The sequence below is a fragment of the Euprymna scolopes genome, chromosome 20 (genome assembly GCF_053919585.1).
Source record: "Euprymna scolopes isolate OS-2025 chromosome 20, ASM5391958v1, whole genome shotgun sequence".
Taxonomy (NCBI): Eukaryota; Metazoa; Mollusca; class Cephalopoda; order Sepiida; family Sepiolidae; genus Euprymna; species Euprymna scolopes.
In genome coordinates, this window is record NC_136501.1 from 22360376 (window position 1) to 22377934 (window position 17559).

General features: G+C 34.8%; 1 protein-coding gene across 3 annotated transcripts in view; it reads left to right on the forward strand.

Annotated features, from left to right (window-relative positions):
- The window catches only part of LOC145241354 (cGMP-inhibited 3',5'-cyclic phosphodiesterase 3A-like), a 436871-nt gene that overhangs the window by 296963 nt on the left and 122349 nt on the right, over nucleotides 1-17559 (forward strand). Inside the window, exon 1 of one of the 3 annotated variants that reach the window (XM_080104225.1) lies at nucleotides 2780-3446. The exons of the other annotated variants lie outside the window; for them this stretch is intronic. Within the exon in view, the coding sequence (XP_079960351.1) occupies nucleotides 3273-3446 (174 nt within the window). The 5' untranslated portion in view covers nucleotides 2780-3272. Of the gene's footprint in view, nucleotides 1-2779; nucleotides 3447-17559 lie in introns of those variants that run through there. 3 annotated transcript variants of the gene reach the window in all.

Below are 17559 nucleotides of genomic sequence, written 5' to 3' on the forward strand. Positions count from 1 at the left end.
GTTTCTGTCGGACTAGAGAATTTGGACGGAATTTCGAACGCAAGGACCTGTGGTGCACTGCAGTGATTAAAATACTTGGAAAAATCAATTGTAAAAGTGACCTTCTCCTGAAGGTTGAAAGTTCAATCCGCAGTGTGGGCGACCGAAAAATACAATTGCGAATTATTTAGGACTTCTATCCAGTCATGGTTGACGGAACAAGAGCATGCTATCCTCTTGAAATAAATAAAAGGTTCCGTTCGAAATTCTGTCCAAATTTCAGAGTTCGACAGAAACATTCCCGAGTTCGACAAGATATACATGAAGAAGGTCGGAGGTTGCATCGATCGAAACCTTGTGAAAATGACACTCAATATGAGAACAGTCGTCCGAAGAATTCAAATAATACAAATTAATACTATTTAAAAAATAAATTAAAAAAAAAAACGACACAAAACCATTTTGTAATGTCTATATTGAATTTTCTTGTGTTCTTTAATTGCGATCTTTAAACATTACCAGCCGCTATTTGCTATTTCAAACTTAAGCGTGGCGGGCGGACATACGGTGCATCTGATCGAGGTGTGTGGACGAATCTAAACTGATGTTTAAAAACAACTTCATCAAGAATGGAAATGCAAACTATAAATAGCGTCCCATTATTTCGTATTTGATGATCATCATGATATCTTTTTTAACTACTAAATATAAAAATAAATGAATTTAAAAAAAATGTATATAAATTTAAAATAAAGGCACCAGTCTCTGCTGATACCACACCAAAATAGCTGTGAAGGATCAAGGAGGATGCAAAGACCGAGAAGGAAGAGCACTAATCAGACCTCCACTGGAACAGTGTGGAGAGGATTGAGATCTTGGGGCAGTTTATTGCTACCCAGATCCCAGTGCAGACCAATGGTTGTTGTCATCGAGGAATCAATAGTAAACGACTGTTGCGACATTACAAAGTTATTTGTAAAGGTTATCGAAAGAGATGGAGAGTACTGAAAATCTTGAGATACTTCTTGTCAATCGGACTCCAGGGAACACCACCGGTTATTATCAGTGAGTAATATCTGATGACCTGTAAGAACTCCTAGTGAGCAAATAATAATAATAATATTCTAGAGACAGCAACGGTTATTAATGAGGGTTTAATGGTAAACGGTTGCTGCGAGAAGGCAAAGTGATTTGCAACAGTGATTGAAAGTAGCAGGGGGGGTGCTGGACATCTGGGGAAAGTGGTCATGAAGAGTCCGGGAAGATAGAATTCATCGTTCAGACCTCTACTTGAAGAACACGGAGAAATTTGCGTGTGAAATATTCCTATTCAAATTTCAGAGAAAACCGACTGTTGTTATCGACGAGAATTCAGTAGTAAACGGCTGTTGCGAAAACCTAAAGTTATTTGTAACCGTGTTCGAAAGAAGCCGGGATTGCTGGAAATGTAGGGAGATTTACTGTCACTCAGACTCCATGCAACATCGCCTGTTTGTTTTCCCCGTCGTTACGCACGAGCATTGTTAGTGGCTGGCTCGTGTGAGAACTCCTGGTGAGTACATTTAGCTGATAATATTCTGTTGTCTGTGCGCCTGCTTATCTGTAGAAATGGTTGTCGAACCGGCACGCGTCTAAGTCGGAATGTTACCGCCTTCAAAGGTTGTCACTAGCAACCATATTGTTGCAGTCCTGGTGACGTGATGAGACATTTCGAATCACAACAACAAAAACCACCTGCCCCCTCCCCTTTCTCCTCCCTACTCCACCACCTTCACCGACAACTTGAGAGAGAGAGGGGTCGTTGTTGCTGCTCCTGCTTCTATCTGGTGGCGGCGGCTGCCCTGCTGTCATCTCTCCTTGAGAGACTCTTCTCAAATCAACTATTTCCACTCACTGGAGCAGGAGCAGACAAGGCAGTGTTTATTTATTTATTTTTTTTAATTTTATTTATTTCTTTTTTTTTTTTTTGTCTCTCTCTCTCTCTCTCTCTCTCTCTCTCTCTCTCTCTCTCTCTCTCTCTCTCTCTCTCTCTCTCGGATTTCATGACAGATTCATTTTAGAATCTGTCATCCTTCATTGTTATTAGCCGCACCATCATGTTGTTGCTATAAAAAAAGCCTAAGCCCAGCGGATTTACCTACAGTTCGGACCCTGTGATTATTAGAAATCATTAGAACACCACAGGGGACCTTCATGTGCCGGGATAATAAGCCTTTCTTTCGGTAGATATACATCAACCGCGGACCCTTCCATCCCCGCTTTCTTTTGTTGGTTGTACTTTTACTTATCAGTCCCCCCCCTCCTCCTTTCCACTCCACGTGTCCTTTTTCTTCTTTTTGTGGTTTTACTCGTTTTTCTCCCACTCCCAATATTGCCCCTGGAGGTAACTCTCCCTGAATAAGCTTCATATCCACACACTGTCCATTTTTGTGGCTAACACCATACCTATACCATACCCATTTCTCTCTCTCGCACACACTAATCAACAATCTGACTGCCTATCATATAAATATATATATATATATATATATATATATATATATATATATATATATATATATACGCACACACATAAGTATACATACGCACTCACATGTACATACACACACACACACATGCATGCACACGCACTGTCTGAAAATTACATGCATTTTATCTACTCTTCTCGGCCTGCCCTCTTCCTTCATTCCATCTCCTCATCACAATTTTGATTCCATTCCATCATTCGAAATAGCAAATGCATTTGTGTAGATTCATATTATATTCCCTCTCCATCCTTTTTTGCCAACAATGCATTCGCGTCGCTCGTCCCTTCGGACGAGTCAATCTTTTCCATTTCTTATTCACATATTCTTGTAAATCCATCATTAGAAATAAAAGAAGTTGAATTAACTTCTCGCAGACTTAACAATTTCTACACAAGCGAAAAGAAAAAAGAAGCTCCCCAAAGACAATCGCACGTTTTCTCTCTCTCTCTCTCTCTCTCTCTCACTCACTCACTCACACACACACACACACACACACACACACACCCTTCCTCCACCACATTTGAGAAGAGTTGGTCATATGTTCACACAGCTCTAACAGACTCTGCTTGCAACGTGCTTTTGAATCGCATGGCTTCGTCGTCATCATCACCATCACACGAAGGTCTGTTCGTTTTTTCCTCATCACCCGGAAGTTCCAAATCGATCTCCAATCATCATGTCTTCGTGACGGAACTGTCTCTTGCCAAAACCTTCTGAGTCCATTTCTTCGCCAATTTCGCTCCAATAAAAGACGACACCATCTTCATGGTTGGATTACATATTGACAATTCCTCTTGCATTTCTGTGGTGCCGCCGCCGCCGTCAGACCAGCTCGTCTATAACAAATTGCGAACCGAAAAAATGGCTTCAAAATCAAATGCTGACAAACTTGTACGCAAAGTGCGTCACCACAAACGGGTACAAAGGAGTTTCTCTGATGTAAGACACCCTTTTTCCCCCACTCTTTTTCAAATGTTTTATTCGCGGACGAAAAGATGTTTCTAATGTTTGTTTTTTGTTTTTATTTAATTCGTTGGAATGCTCTAGATTAAGCGGTTCTTTTCTATAATAGTGGCTCAACTGTGAAATGCTGTTATCTTTAGTTTAGCAGCACAGTTGAACCATAATACTCGACTTTCGTTAAAACCAGAAATGTCAGCCAATTTTATAGAATCACTCCCATCTCGTGTCAAATTTTGTTTATTGATGTTTTTTTTTTTTTAGTGTCCCGAGAATGATTTTTGCACTGAAACACAAATGAAACACGTCTACTTCAACTCTACCACGAACCCTAAATCCGTTAGCTAGATTTCTTTAAGATGGAAAGAACACCTGTTTGTAATCAAGAGCGAGTCTTAAAAATTATCAATTGATCCGCTAATTAAAAGACTTCATAATTACTTTAAAATGTTATAGTTGTGTACATATGTATTTTGTCGGACATGTTACACACTCACACACACATATATATATATATATATATATATAGTATTCAGAATTTTATTGGGTTTATATAATTGCTAATTCGGTAACCGTTCATATGTTAATAAATTTTAAGTCAAAATGAGATGACTTAAATTGTAAGCTTCAAAATTACCATATTTTCTAATTGAGCTTTCATATATTGTTTTAACAAAATCAGGACATCAAAGAATGGATTGATAGCAACAAATAGTATACACAAACATTATTGGCTGCGTATGTACAGACATTTCTGTAGAGATCTTGCTTCGTCAAGTCAGCAGAGCGGATTAACTTCTGGTATTACTATATATATATATATATATATATATATATATATATATATATATATATGGCGATTAAGCTACACAGAATATTCCGCGTTTCATCCACGCCAGGATTCATCAGGCTGATGAATCCTAGCGTGGATGAAACGCGGAATATTCTGTGTAGCTTGATCGCCATATATATTTTATAACTTACTATCTAGCTCTACCTACGTATTGAGCACTGTTGAAGTAAATACTTACAGTTTACGCATAGATCTATACTTTCGTATATTAATTTATGTGGTTAAATGAAGTAGTCATATATATATATATATATATATATATATATGACGAGAGATCTTGGGCGTCGGAAATTCGAAAGTGATTTTGAATCTTTTAAATTGACAGATAGAAAAATAGTTTCTACCTAGATTTGAAGTCTGTGTGCAAAGATTTAGTATTGTGGTTCAATTCTCCTCATAAACTAAGGGTAGGCACGATGGATTTCTCGGGGGGGGGGCACGGGAGCTAAGTTATAGCGAATTTAAAAATTATATACTTTTGAAAATTGTTCAATTGTTTTTACTATTTATTTGTTTTAAAGAACGTCCGGTATTTCACTTATTTATTGTAAAATTTATTTTAATGTTATTTAGTTTCAAAATCTTTTGAATTGTGCCTTAAAATTATACTCTTTTTGATGGAATTACGCGAGAGCAAATTGAAATGTACTTTCTCCAAGAATGTGGAATTTAAAATATCCCTGTTTCATGGTCAAAAGTCAGTTGAAATATCTCCCCTATTGTTTTCGAGCATATTTCGAATAATGTTCAGTGTTGCTATCAATTTCTATTTCTGGTTGTGAAATAAATTTATACTTTCCTTTTAAAAGTGCATAAATTTGAACTTTTTAAAAAAAATTATTGCTGAAAGCTATTTTTTAAAAATGTCTATTGTTACGATTTATGTTTTAATAAGATGTTTGTTTTAAATTCGTTAAAAAATGTTTTGTGTGTAAAAAATTAAAAAAAAATTTTTTAAAAAAAGTTTATTTTGGTGTAAAAAAAAATGTGTTGAGAGTGTGTGTGTGTATATATATATATATATATATATATATAAGTAAAAATATTTTTTTGTTTAAAAAATGTGAGGGGATGGCGGCCAGTGATAAAAACACTAAATTATAGGCAGATTTTCAAAAAGTTTAAAAAGAAAATCTTATTCCAGGACTACAAACGCAATTGAAGACAAAGTTAATTTTCTTCGAAGTTCGTACGAAAAGCAAAGAAAATGGGCGAGATATTTTAACGATCACCATTGTCAAATAGAACCTACTTTATATTGCGTTTCATCTTATATAAAGAAGGGACGGGACGATTCCAGTATTTTTACCGATTCCGTATTAAATTCCCGATTCCGATATAATTTTCGATTCTTTCTAAATCTCTACATATTTAACTATAAAGTTGTTATCGATTACGATAAAAACACATGTTAAATATGCATATATTTTCTAAAACCTAAAGATACACATTTATGAGGAATGATCTATCGATTTTAGTTGTTGGCATCGGAAAATAGGCACAAATGTTTCCGATTTTTTTTTTTTTTTTCGATTCCCGAATACGATTCCAATTAATCGACCCAACACTAATATATATAAACTTCATTCGACATGTCAACAGCATAATTTCGGATTTTTCCCATGGGAACATTATCTTCTATCATCTTTACGTATTGATAATAGGGATCTTTCCATATCTTTTCATCTGTTTTTTTTTTTTTTAATCCTTCACTTTTAATGGGTCCTCTGATTTCTTACAGTTTTCCGCTATTCTATAAATCTTTGCACCCCCCCCACTTTTTTTTGCGTTTATGACTAGTTTTCTGTTTCAATTTATACCAGTACCAGCAAATTCATAACTTCACTATGATATTTATTTGTTAATATCTTTCCTCTGATGAAAAGAACGTATTTCTTTGAAACTCCGCGGATTAAGGAATTTCAATATACCTTTTGTAGTATCCCGTCGAACAATGAATTAATGTAAAATATATTTTTACAATCTTCAATCCCTCCCCCCCCTCTCTCTCTCTCTCTCTCTCTCTCTCTCTCTCTCTCTCTCATACATATATATAGTAGTAAGTTATAAAATATATATGGCGATTAATATGTAATGATTAAATGAAGTAGTTATATAAAATCTGTTTTAGTTTAATTTGGTTTTAAGTTTCGTCGACCGTTCTGCTGGCTGGCGGGCCAAGAGCAGATTCAGGCTTTTTCTACGAATAGTGTTTAATAATTGTCTCGAGTTGAATAAAAAGGTACTTTTATGGAATAAGAACTGATACTTTTTGATAGAAATTTTTAAGTTACAAGGGTCGTTCCAAAAATAAAGCCTCCTATTTTTTAAATAAAAAGTTGAAGAGCTACGAAGACAGAAGTTATACCATTAAAACGAGCGAGCCTTTGTGCTCCATTTTTTTTTTTTACCTAGTAACCACCATGCTCAATGCACTTCTATCAGGAATTTAATTATACATCTCTGCTTCTGACGCACGTTGATGACAGGAGTTGCTTTCTTAGTCCCATACCATCAATATCTGCAACAGAAAGACGACTTTCAGGTCATGAATGCATAAGTTAAGTAATCATAACAACACAATTTGCAATCCCATCTGATCCATTTGGACGGAATAAAAAAAAAATAGGAAGCATTACTTTTGAGTTCAATTATTACGGTATCTTTTTGTTTTTAAATTGTTAGGTGAAAGTACAAAATAACTATAGAAACGCTTTCTCCTGCCAATATTAAGAATGGGTTTCTAAATAACAACGTTTATTTCGGCACAATCTTTATTCTTCATAAGTACGAAAATAAAAAATAAAAAAAAAAATGAAGAATCGGATTGTTAGTTGTGTGCGGCAGTTTTTGTTTGTTTGTTTGTTTTGTTTTTGTTTTGTTTGTTTTGTTTTGTTTGTTTTGTTTTGTTTTGTTTTTTTATAGGACGTGACTTTTTCGAACAAATGCATGAATTTGAATCTGAAAATTTTAGTTTTCAGGGAATTATCAAAAGTTGGGCTCCTGTTAACGTAAAGAATCATTTTAAGACTTTACGTCTCAGCTGAAATTACGTTCCTTACTATTAAGGTTGGTTGGTTGGTTGGTTTTGTTTTACGGCATATCAACCCTTTTCAGGTTATTTAATGCCAAATCTGGTGATTTTGAAGAACGATTTTTTAATATAGTGTATTTATTTTTTTAAGTCGTATTCTATTTAACCCATAGTTGGGACCCTAACAGGTACTAACACTCCGGGTCAGAGTGGACCTGAGAGCAATGGCAGTTAAAGGGTGGCTCCACATTCCCTAAGGCCTGCAAGCTGGGGCCTCACCATCGGATATAGTTTAAGGTCTTATCCAGGACTGTTTACTATTAAGGTAAATCTTATATATCTGAAATAGAACACGTACATCAAGTCTGGAGCCAAAACTAGCCTATCCTGCCTTGACAGAGTACAAAATAGACTTCGTGGCTTAGTGGGGGGGGGGGCTTTTCTCTTCTCTACGACCTCTCTCCCACAGAAGAGACGTTGCAAGCCTGTGTTTGTTTTATCGTTATTTCCATGACAAATGCTCGTCTGAGCTCCAATCTCTGGTCCCCCCCTCGCCAATCTTTCATGATAAACACCCGTCTAGCTGAAACCACTGTCAATAATTTTCCCCACTTTATCTGTGCCTAAATCAAAACGTAGATTCCATGAACAAAGCTTCTTAGAACTGCACGCCTGTGGAACTCTCTTCCGTTTGCCTGTTTCCCACCTGACTATAATTTGGATGTCTTCAAGTCCGACATAAACAAATTCCTGATGAACCGCCCCCTTAAAACACTTTATCAAATCTCCAATACTAATGATTACTACGATACTATCCCATTGATTACTGTACATGCAATAACCCTTATCCCCAAGTGGCTTCCGGGCTTTGATAAGTGGTCACCACCATGTAAAAAAAAATATATAATTTCTTTTACGCGTTCTCATCTGAAAGGCGTATTACTATTTGCTCGTAACGGTTTACTATTTGGGCTCCTGTCTAACAAAGGATTGTAGGGAGTTAATATATTCATTCACATTGCATTTAAACTTCTGCATGTCAGTACAGTCAAGGAAACGGGAAGCATGTAGGGAATTCCAAAGTCTAGCCGTTCGAGGAAAGAAACTATTAGAGTAGAAAGCTTTCCGGCATCTAGGGACCTCAACAGTGAAGGGGTGGGATTTTGCTGTTTGCCGTGTTGGTCGGGAGTATGTATGTCAAGGCGGGGGGGGGGGAACAAGTGCTATGAGTCATTCATGCACATTCCATTAAAGTACTTGTAAGGAACAGACACAGGGATGCAACATTGCAGTGAAGGGGTAGAAGTTTTGATGATAATAATAGGTTCATCCCTTTTTATTACCCCCCCCCATAAGGATTAGATAGATACTCATAGAAATTAGAAAAATAACTTGAAAAAAACTTTTGCGTATAAGGGGAGGGGGCTATGATTCTAATATAATATAAAAATCACTTTGCGTGTGTAAGTTCCTTACAGGTTCCGAAATGGCTGAGTCTATTTTTCGCAAATTTAACACAAAGCTAATTTATATGTCTGGCCGTGTTTTTAGATATGTTTTGTACAGAAATTCACCCGATAAGTATCGAAAGTCGGAAAAATACGATCTTTAAAATAGCTTTTCGCTCTTATAGATAAAAAAAAAGAATAATTTTTCCAGCGAAATATTTTACATTAAACCAGTCAAGGGAGATAATAAAATTTCAGCAAATCATTTCTTCTTACAAAATAATAAAAAAAAAAAAGCATTTCTTATAATCTGGAGATATAGCTTCGTGGTTTGAATTTGATTACAGATCAAATGATCCCCCTGTTTAAGAGCATGTGTACCGTCCCCATTTAATTTTAATTTTTTTTCTTATTAATGACTTCAATTTACGATAAAAGAAAAGGTACCATTTAAAATTGCCGCAAATCATTTCTTCGTTCGCATGTTTTAAAACTAAACATTAATCAGAAGTGACTTTTCCAGGGCATTCATCATCAATCTCAAATATCAACTGACATAATATTGTAAACAAGCAGACGGAATTTATACAGGACATTATCACATTATCATTTTTTTTTTTTTTTTTTTCAAATTCAAATTATTACTCATGATTAGTGATGGGGTGATTCCAAAATTTTTCCCGATTCCGATGCAGTTACCAATTCCAATTCTTTATAAGTCTCTAAATATTTAACTATAAAAAAATTTATTTTGTCTTGATCATCGTGAAAACACATCTTAAATGTGCCTATATTTTCTCAAACGTAAAAACACACTTGTGAGGGGGGGGGGTATCCAGAGATTTTAGACTTACTGGAAGTTTAAATCGGTAAATATTTATTATTTTATTATTACTATCAGTAGTGGAAGCTGTTTCTTAAACCAAAATCAAATTAAAAAAAGGATAATTTAAAGAATCGGTTTTGGCATCGGAAAATAGGCTCAAAGTTTTTCAATACCGATTCCAATACCCCAAAAAGTCCCGATTCCGATTAATCATCCCAACACTACTCATAATACATAATAATTAATAGGAGATTGATTGTATAATAATTCATACGCAATCAGCATAAATTAGAATATCATGTTTAAGCGTATTGGACGGCCAACGCCGGCTGCCAGCTAGTAATATACTATTGTACCCATATACTATCTTGCAATGCTAATTCAGAAGGGTGGTCGTATGTAATACCGTCCACTCGTTCGGCATGAAACTATCTTCCCAAGTATTAGTTCCTCCTTTGTTTTCGCGGCGGCTAGAGTGTAGTATCAGTTCTGTCGTTTATGAAATCATCCCTCCAAAGTATTTTTCCCTTCTTGAGGTGGGGCAGTGTAATATATTCGTTCATCAATGATACTATCTTCCCAGGTATTACCACCTCCGTTTTGTTGAGAGATAGTGTAGTATCTGTTCTGTTGTCATGAGACCATTGTCCTAGGTATTACCTCTTCCTTTTTGAGGAGGCATTCGTTTGTCATCTGACCTGAATTGTGTAGTGGGTTAGGTGACATTTTCCCTTAAGGGTCGCATATTAAGGGGATCATCCATCATCCAGAGCCTATTTTTGGCACTTTTTTACAAGCATAAAATATTTCAATCACAGTCATTTACTTTCGTAGTTTTGCATATGAATTACAAAATATTTGACATTTTCCACAAAACCTCTGGCCTTGATGGAGGGGGGACTAAAACTTGCTGCTATGTTTTCAAATGATCTGAAATAACAGCAAGGGGAGACTTGATTTCAAATATTTGTCATATGTTATATCTCCCTTCTTTGGTTTTCATACATAAAGTAAATTTCACCGTGTATAACGATTATTTGATACTGGAGATATTCATAATCATATTCTATTTTCTAAAAGAGGGAAGATGTAACATATGAGAAATATTTGGAATCAAGTCTCCCCTTGCTGTTATTTCAGATCATTTGAAACCATAGCTGCAAGTTTTAGTCTCCCCTCCATCAAGGCCGAGGTTTTGGGGAAATATATATTAGCAGGGAAACCCGATGTTGCCCGGGATTGAATGATAATTAACAAATGTCTCACGCTCCCATATTTTTGTTGTCATCGAAATCAGTGAAATCGACCATTTTTCAATCAAATCGATTGATTGCCTGCTCTAGTTGGGACCCACGGTGGTGCACTGGGAGGAAACTTCATGTCTCACCACAATGACTGAGTTATCAATACATTGTAATCTACATTGCACTGTAGAGAACCTATTGTTGATTTTATAACATTTTTTTATATATAATAGCTTGAATAAAAATCTAAATATATGCCTGACCATACTGCTTGTGCGGTGATAATGGCGTGAATTTAAGTTTTAAAATAAAAAAGTCAAGTATCATGGTGGAATAGTGCTCTAAACAGAAACATTCATTTTGAATGCATCCCTGTCGTATCAAAGAACCTACTGTCGATTTTATTTGTCGAACCTTTCAGCTTGTGTGGTAATAAGACTTCTCACATCCATTTGTAATGTTAGGCTGTGTAAGGTGGTAACTTTGGTCAGAATCGCCTGTCCCTTATTTTATTGGATTATTTTGATTATCGATACTTATCGAAGACAGTTCGATAAGAAGCCTATCTAAGAACCCTTCCAGGCACATAAAGTACCTTCGTGTGAAATTTCATAAAAATTGAACTAGCCGTTTTCGGGTCCATAGGAAGCGAACTCGCACATACATAAACAAAGTTCCTTTCATATAATAGGTAGGTAGATAGATAGATAGATATTTCTTTTGATTTCTATAACGTAAAGGTTGATAATAAATTTTACATTTTTTAAAATGGATTACTTTTTAAAGATTTTTAACAACCAAGTCTTGAGAATATGAGTAAAATTCTGACACCATATTGACTTGTTCAATGGTTTGATTTGCAGACGCCTTGTTTTGCGCCATCTCAGTTTCAATAAATATTTGACATGTTTAAGAACATGTTCTGAAAAGAAACGAAATAAAGCTAGATTTGTCAGCTTAAACACTATAATTGTATATATATTCAAACACTAACCCTAACATAACTTTGTATATATGTACATCTTGATAATCCAGGTCAATTTACGTTCACAGTCAAGGAATTCTTCCTGAATTAAAAGTGGTTTGGCATTTTTATCAAGCGATAACTAAATAACAACGGATGAAAAAATAAATATACAACAAATAAATGTTACCAAAGGCAAGCTAAGTTTTCTGTCTACATGAATAAATTTTTAGTGTTTTAATTTATTGCAAAGAATCCGTTTACTTTGAAACAAAAGTAGTGTCAAGTCTGTTGAATTGGAACGAAAGAAATGGTGGTTTCGTTACAGCTATTTGGACCCGTGAGAATTGCTCAAAAATCGAAAATTAACCAAAACACTTGTAGAACACGACATTTTCGCACGATTGGCGACGTTTATTGGATGAGTTTCTACCAATATTTCGTTTAATTTTCGATTTTTGAGCCATTATCGAGAGTCCAAATCGCTGTAAGAAAAAAAAATTTCATTCTAACTCAACAGACTTGATGCTACTTTTCTTCCAAAGTAAGTAAACGCTTTAAAATAAGTTAAAACATAAAATTATCCAGATGGATAGACGAGTAACTTATCCTGATTTTTGTAATATTTAATTAAAATTTGCGGCAAAATTTTTTAAACTAAAAATGAAGTGAAAATGTCAAATACAACTTTTACGATACGTTTTGTTTATTAAATTGTTACATGCAAGTACATGGGAAGCTACGCATACATAGCTTCCTCCTATATTAAGAATGGCTTTCTAAATAACTAAATATTATTTCAGCACGGTCCGTATACTGGATAAGCACCAACATTTGAATTTAAAATCTGATTTTTTTAATTTTATTATTTTTAGTGTACGATCATTTATATATTTTTGGAACAGTCTGAATTAAAAACAATGTTGTTTATGGCCGTTTAGTACAAGAGAAATAGTCCACTGATGGAAGCCCACGGCCACGAATTCGGAATAAGAGCATATGAGCAAGAAAATCCAATATTGCCACAAACAGCATCAAGTTCTGTCCGTGTTTGTTTACAATATCCTGTCAGCTCATATTTGGGCTTGACGATGGATGCTCTGGAAAAGTCACTTCTGATTAATGTTTAGTTTTAAAATATTCTTTTAACCGGGAGAAATAATTCAAGAATTCGAAAATCTCGACAAAGGTCAACAGCAATACAATAACACGAGATAAAACATTAATTATTTGAACATTTATTGAATTAAAATAAAAAATAAGGAAAATTCTAAAGATGTTAATTTTCGTGACGAAGTCAACATTCTGAAATTGTTGCTTGTTAAGAGATAGTCGACAGATCGATTTCTTTAAAAAAAAAAAAGTCGTTTTAAGCAAAAATAATATTACATACTTAATTGGCATACCGAAAATAGTAATATATCCAGAAATTACGAAAACTCATCGAGTAAAAAGGTATTTGTAGTTAAAAGTAATTTTTACTGAAAATTGGGTAAAACTGCCCTTTTTTTTTTTTTTTTAAAAACATAAAGTAGACGATGAAGAGTTCACACACATGGGGCATAACTCGGAACGAATATTTTAAATTACTTGTTCATGGCGTGCAATATTTGTTAGCAACGATAGATTTATTTTACTAAAAACACAGCAGTTTTGCAATTCGATATATTTTCATGATTTTTTGGATATATTACTATTTTTGATATAACAAGTAAGTACGTAATATTGTTTTTGCTTAAACGACATTTGTTTTAAAATCGATTTGTCAACTCTATCTAAAGCACTCTGAAATTCTCGTAACAAATAAAATATGAGGGGCGTGCAATAAGTAATGCCCCTGACCCACTTCCCATAGCAGTAGAGCAACGAAACTTGGTACAGTTATTAGTCTTTCTCCTACATAGGAATCACCCAGAGTTATGCATTTCTCCCATCGTTTGATGCAGCTCTGGAGACCATTTTTGTAGAACACTCCAGGTTGATCCTCCAACCACGACGTGACTTCAGAAATCAAGGCTGCATCATCTGGGAAACGCTTTCCTTTCAAAAACAACTTCATGGCTGGGAAGAGGTGAAAGTCGGAGGGTGCAAGGTCAGGAGATTAGGGAGGATGGGAGGATTTCATGATCACATGCCCGTGCTTCTGATCTGGCGACATGCGAGTTGTGGACTGGAGCGTTGTCCTGCAGGAGGAGGGTACCTTTGCTGATCTTGCCCTGCCTCTTGATTTTGATAGCTTCCCTTAATTTCCTCAAAAGCGAAACATAATAGGCTCCTGTAATTGTGGTACCCTTTGCCAGGAAATCTGTCATCACTACTCCGTCCTGGTCCCAGAAGACTGTGAGCATGACCTTCCTTACCAGCAGAGAGCTGCACCCTTGCCTCCTTTGGAGGTGGTGAGTCCAGCTGGTTCAACTGCATAGACTGGGCTTTGGTTTCTGGATCATAGTGATGGACCCAGGTTTCATCCTGTGTAATCAGTCTTTTGAAAAACTTTGACTCATCTTCTTGGCACATCTCCAAATTCATCCTTAAGCACTCGACGCGTTCTCGCTTCTGGAATGGTGTGAGCAACCTGGGAATCCATCTGGCAGACACCTTATGCATATGCAAATGGTCATGGATGATAGTTTCCACACACCCTGTACTAATCTTGACATCTTGGGCTATTTGGCGAATAGTAATGCGCCGATCTTCCAAAATGGCAGCCTCAACTTGACGGACAGATGTCTCATCAGTGGCAGAACGGAGGCGACCAGGTCTGGGAGCTGTTTTCACAGACTTCCGGCCATGTTTTAATTCACGATGCCAGCGTTTTACAAGGTAATATGATCGGGCATTATCACCATAAGTTTCTTTCATTTCATCAAGTCTCCTGTGGTGTGCGTCCTTTCAAATACAAAAACCGGATCACTGCTCGACATTCAACAGGCTCCATTTCACACCTGACTCTGTTCATACACCTGTAAAACAGAAACCACAAGTAATTCAGAGCTGTAATTTGCAACATAACCCGTAGAGATATAACTCATTGCACATGCAAAATTTCAGCTAGATCAGACAACTGAAAGTGGGTCAGGGGCATTACCTATTGCACGCCCCCCGTATATAATCACTAAAATTTATAGTTTGAACAGTCATCATTGGATTCTTAAATTGTCTCCCCCTGTTTTAATGGAATTGTGATCTCCAAAATGAAAACCAAAAAGTTTGTCCGTGACAGTAATACAGAAATGCCCATTTCTTTGTTACACTTTCGCCCCCCCCCACCTCTATTTTTTGTTGATTACTGTAAAAACAGTCAATAACAGAACCATTTATTAAGGACAAAACATTTTATTTATAGAAACCATTTTTTTTTTCCTACACATTTTCTAATATATTTCGGTGAAAACTGTGAATCAACAAGATGTCTTCAGGCTATTTTCAATTAGAGAAAAAATAATTATGCTCCAGCTGAGGTTCGAACTTACAAACTTTACCTATAAGTATAGCGACAGGTATACAATTATGACGCTATTAAATACGTACATCAACTAAGCTGTCGACTTTTCCCTGTCTCTTGTCCTCCTACTTTGTCAAACGAAAGAAAGGAACCAAAGAAAGCGAAAAGTACAAATCAAGACGTTCTCTTCCTCTGTTTCCTCAGACTTTAAGTAAATTACCAAGATGATATCAAAATAGAAACTAACGACTGCCCATTCTAACCTGGCAAGTTTACTCGCAGCTCTAGGTGTACCTATTTACTATGCCTCCCCACGGGGCAGAGTTAGACACCAGGGTCGTTTTTTAACGTGTAGAAAAGGTACAAAAATAAAAATTGTCTCAGTCGTGAAGGATTTCTCCTCCACAGAAAGAGAACAAGAAATAGAAGTGCAGCATCTGAAGAACAGATATTACACTTTGATCTTGTCCCGAAGGCCAAGAAAAACACAAGCTCTAGGTGTATCAGAAATTTGGAGGAATTTTTGACACCCCTAACAGAAAACTGCGTATAAAATATTCAATAAAAAACTCGTAATTTCTCTTTTTAAAGTGGGTTGTTTATTTTCTGTATGGAATATACTTCCAAAATTAAACTATTAAAGTTGTTTAAAAAATAATAGAAATATTATTTTTTAAAAAATAGTGTTTACAAAGTGCCGGCTTGCCTTCATGCTGCCTTTTTTTTTTTTTTTTTTACGTAATAAAATCAATAGAATTTTACGAGTTAAATATTTTTTAATTTTTAAACTAAAAAAATCTATTAAAATTTTTCTATTGGTTCAATTTTTACGATATTTTCAGGGTCATTGTGAAATTTTATGCTCTTTCCAATAAACCAAATATAATATTTTATAGAAACGTTTTTGTTTTTTGGTTTTTTTTTTCCAAATTTACCCCCGCATTTTGAAATGTCTTAAAATTTTAATAATTTATGTGCCAAAGTTTTATATATCACAAATTGAAAATAAAAGATCAATAAAGAAAATATTCTAATTCAAAACAAAAAAGAATAGTTTTTTGGAAATTTACCTGTAAAGTCCAAAGTGTAAAACTTTTTTTTTTTTTTTAATGAAAGCTCATGTTATGCTTACATTGTCAAGTAAATACCAGACGCTGACGGCAAATTTTTCTATTTCATTGAATGTTTTTTGTTTGTTTTTTTTAGATATCAAAAAAATAAAAAAAATTAGTCGATGAAGAAGTATTAAAATATATCAATCAAAAACTCGTGTATTTCATTAAATAATTTTTTTTTTAAATCGATGAAACTGATTTTTTGTTCTAGGGGAAAAACTTATAAGTGAATGTGCGTTTCCTTTTTAACTACGGAGGATGAAAAATACTAATTTTGGTTAACACACACAATAAAAAAGAGACATTATTTATGTTCCTTGGACGAATATGTATTTCATAAATTTCATTTTAGCAGCAGCAGCTCTTTAAAGCTTCGCGCAAAACACATTACAAAAATGCGATTTTCTAGGACCCTCGCTTTAAAAAATCCTTTTATTTAAAAAAAATATGGATAAATTCTTAATGAAGAATGGAACTACCCATTAATAGTATTTTTTTAGGTAAGTGATTTTTTTGGCATTTATATATATATATATATATATATATATATATATATGCAAGTCAAAATATGTTGATTTTCTTTATATTTTTATTAAAGAAAACCGCTTTTAAAAACAAATATTGCATAATTTGCTATTAAACCAGTTAGTTTTTTTTTAATTTGGTCTTTGCTCCTTTAATTGGAAAAAATTAGGGTTTGAATTACATTTTCCAAGTAGTTATAAGCTTCGAAAAATAGTAAGTTGAATGATTAAAGTTCTGATCATCGTTTTTAATGGCCACTTCTGATACACCTATCGCAGCTCTATTTATTTATTATCTGTGACTTGCTTGATTCTTTGACATCGCAGGTGCGCATGCGAAAATTCATGTTTACTTTCGGGTTTGGAACCATAAATGAACCATTATACTTGACTTTTGCTGTTCAAACTTTAATTCAAGCTATGAATTTACTTTCCAATAGACAACTGAAAATCTTTTAATTCACTTCATTTCGAAAGTTCAGATAAGCAAAAAAAAAAAACGGTCATTTGTTTTTTGGGTTTTTTTTTTTTACTGTAACGTTGCAGGAACAAACAAACAAACAATGAATAGGAAAGTGCAAATGAACTGCATTTAATCGTGGTTCTTCCAAAACACCGCATTTCATTATCTTTGACGTC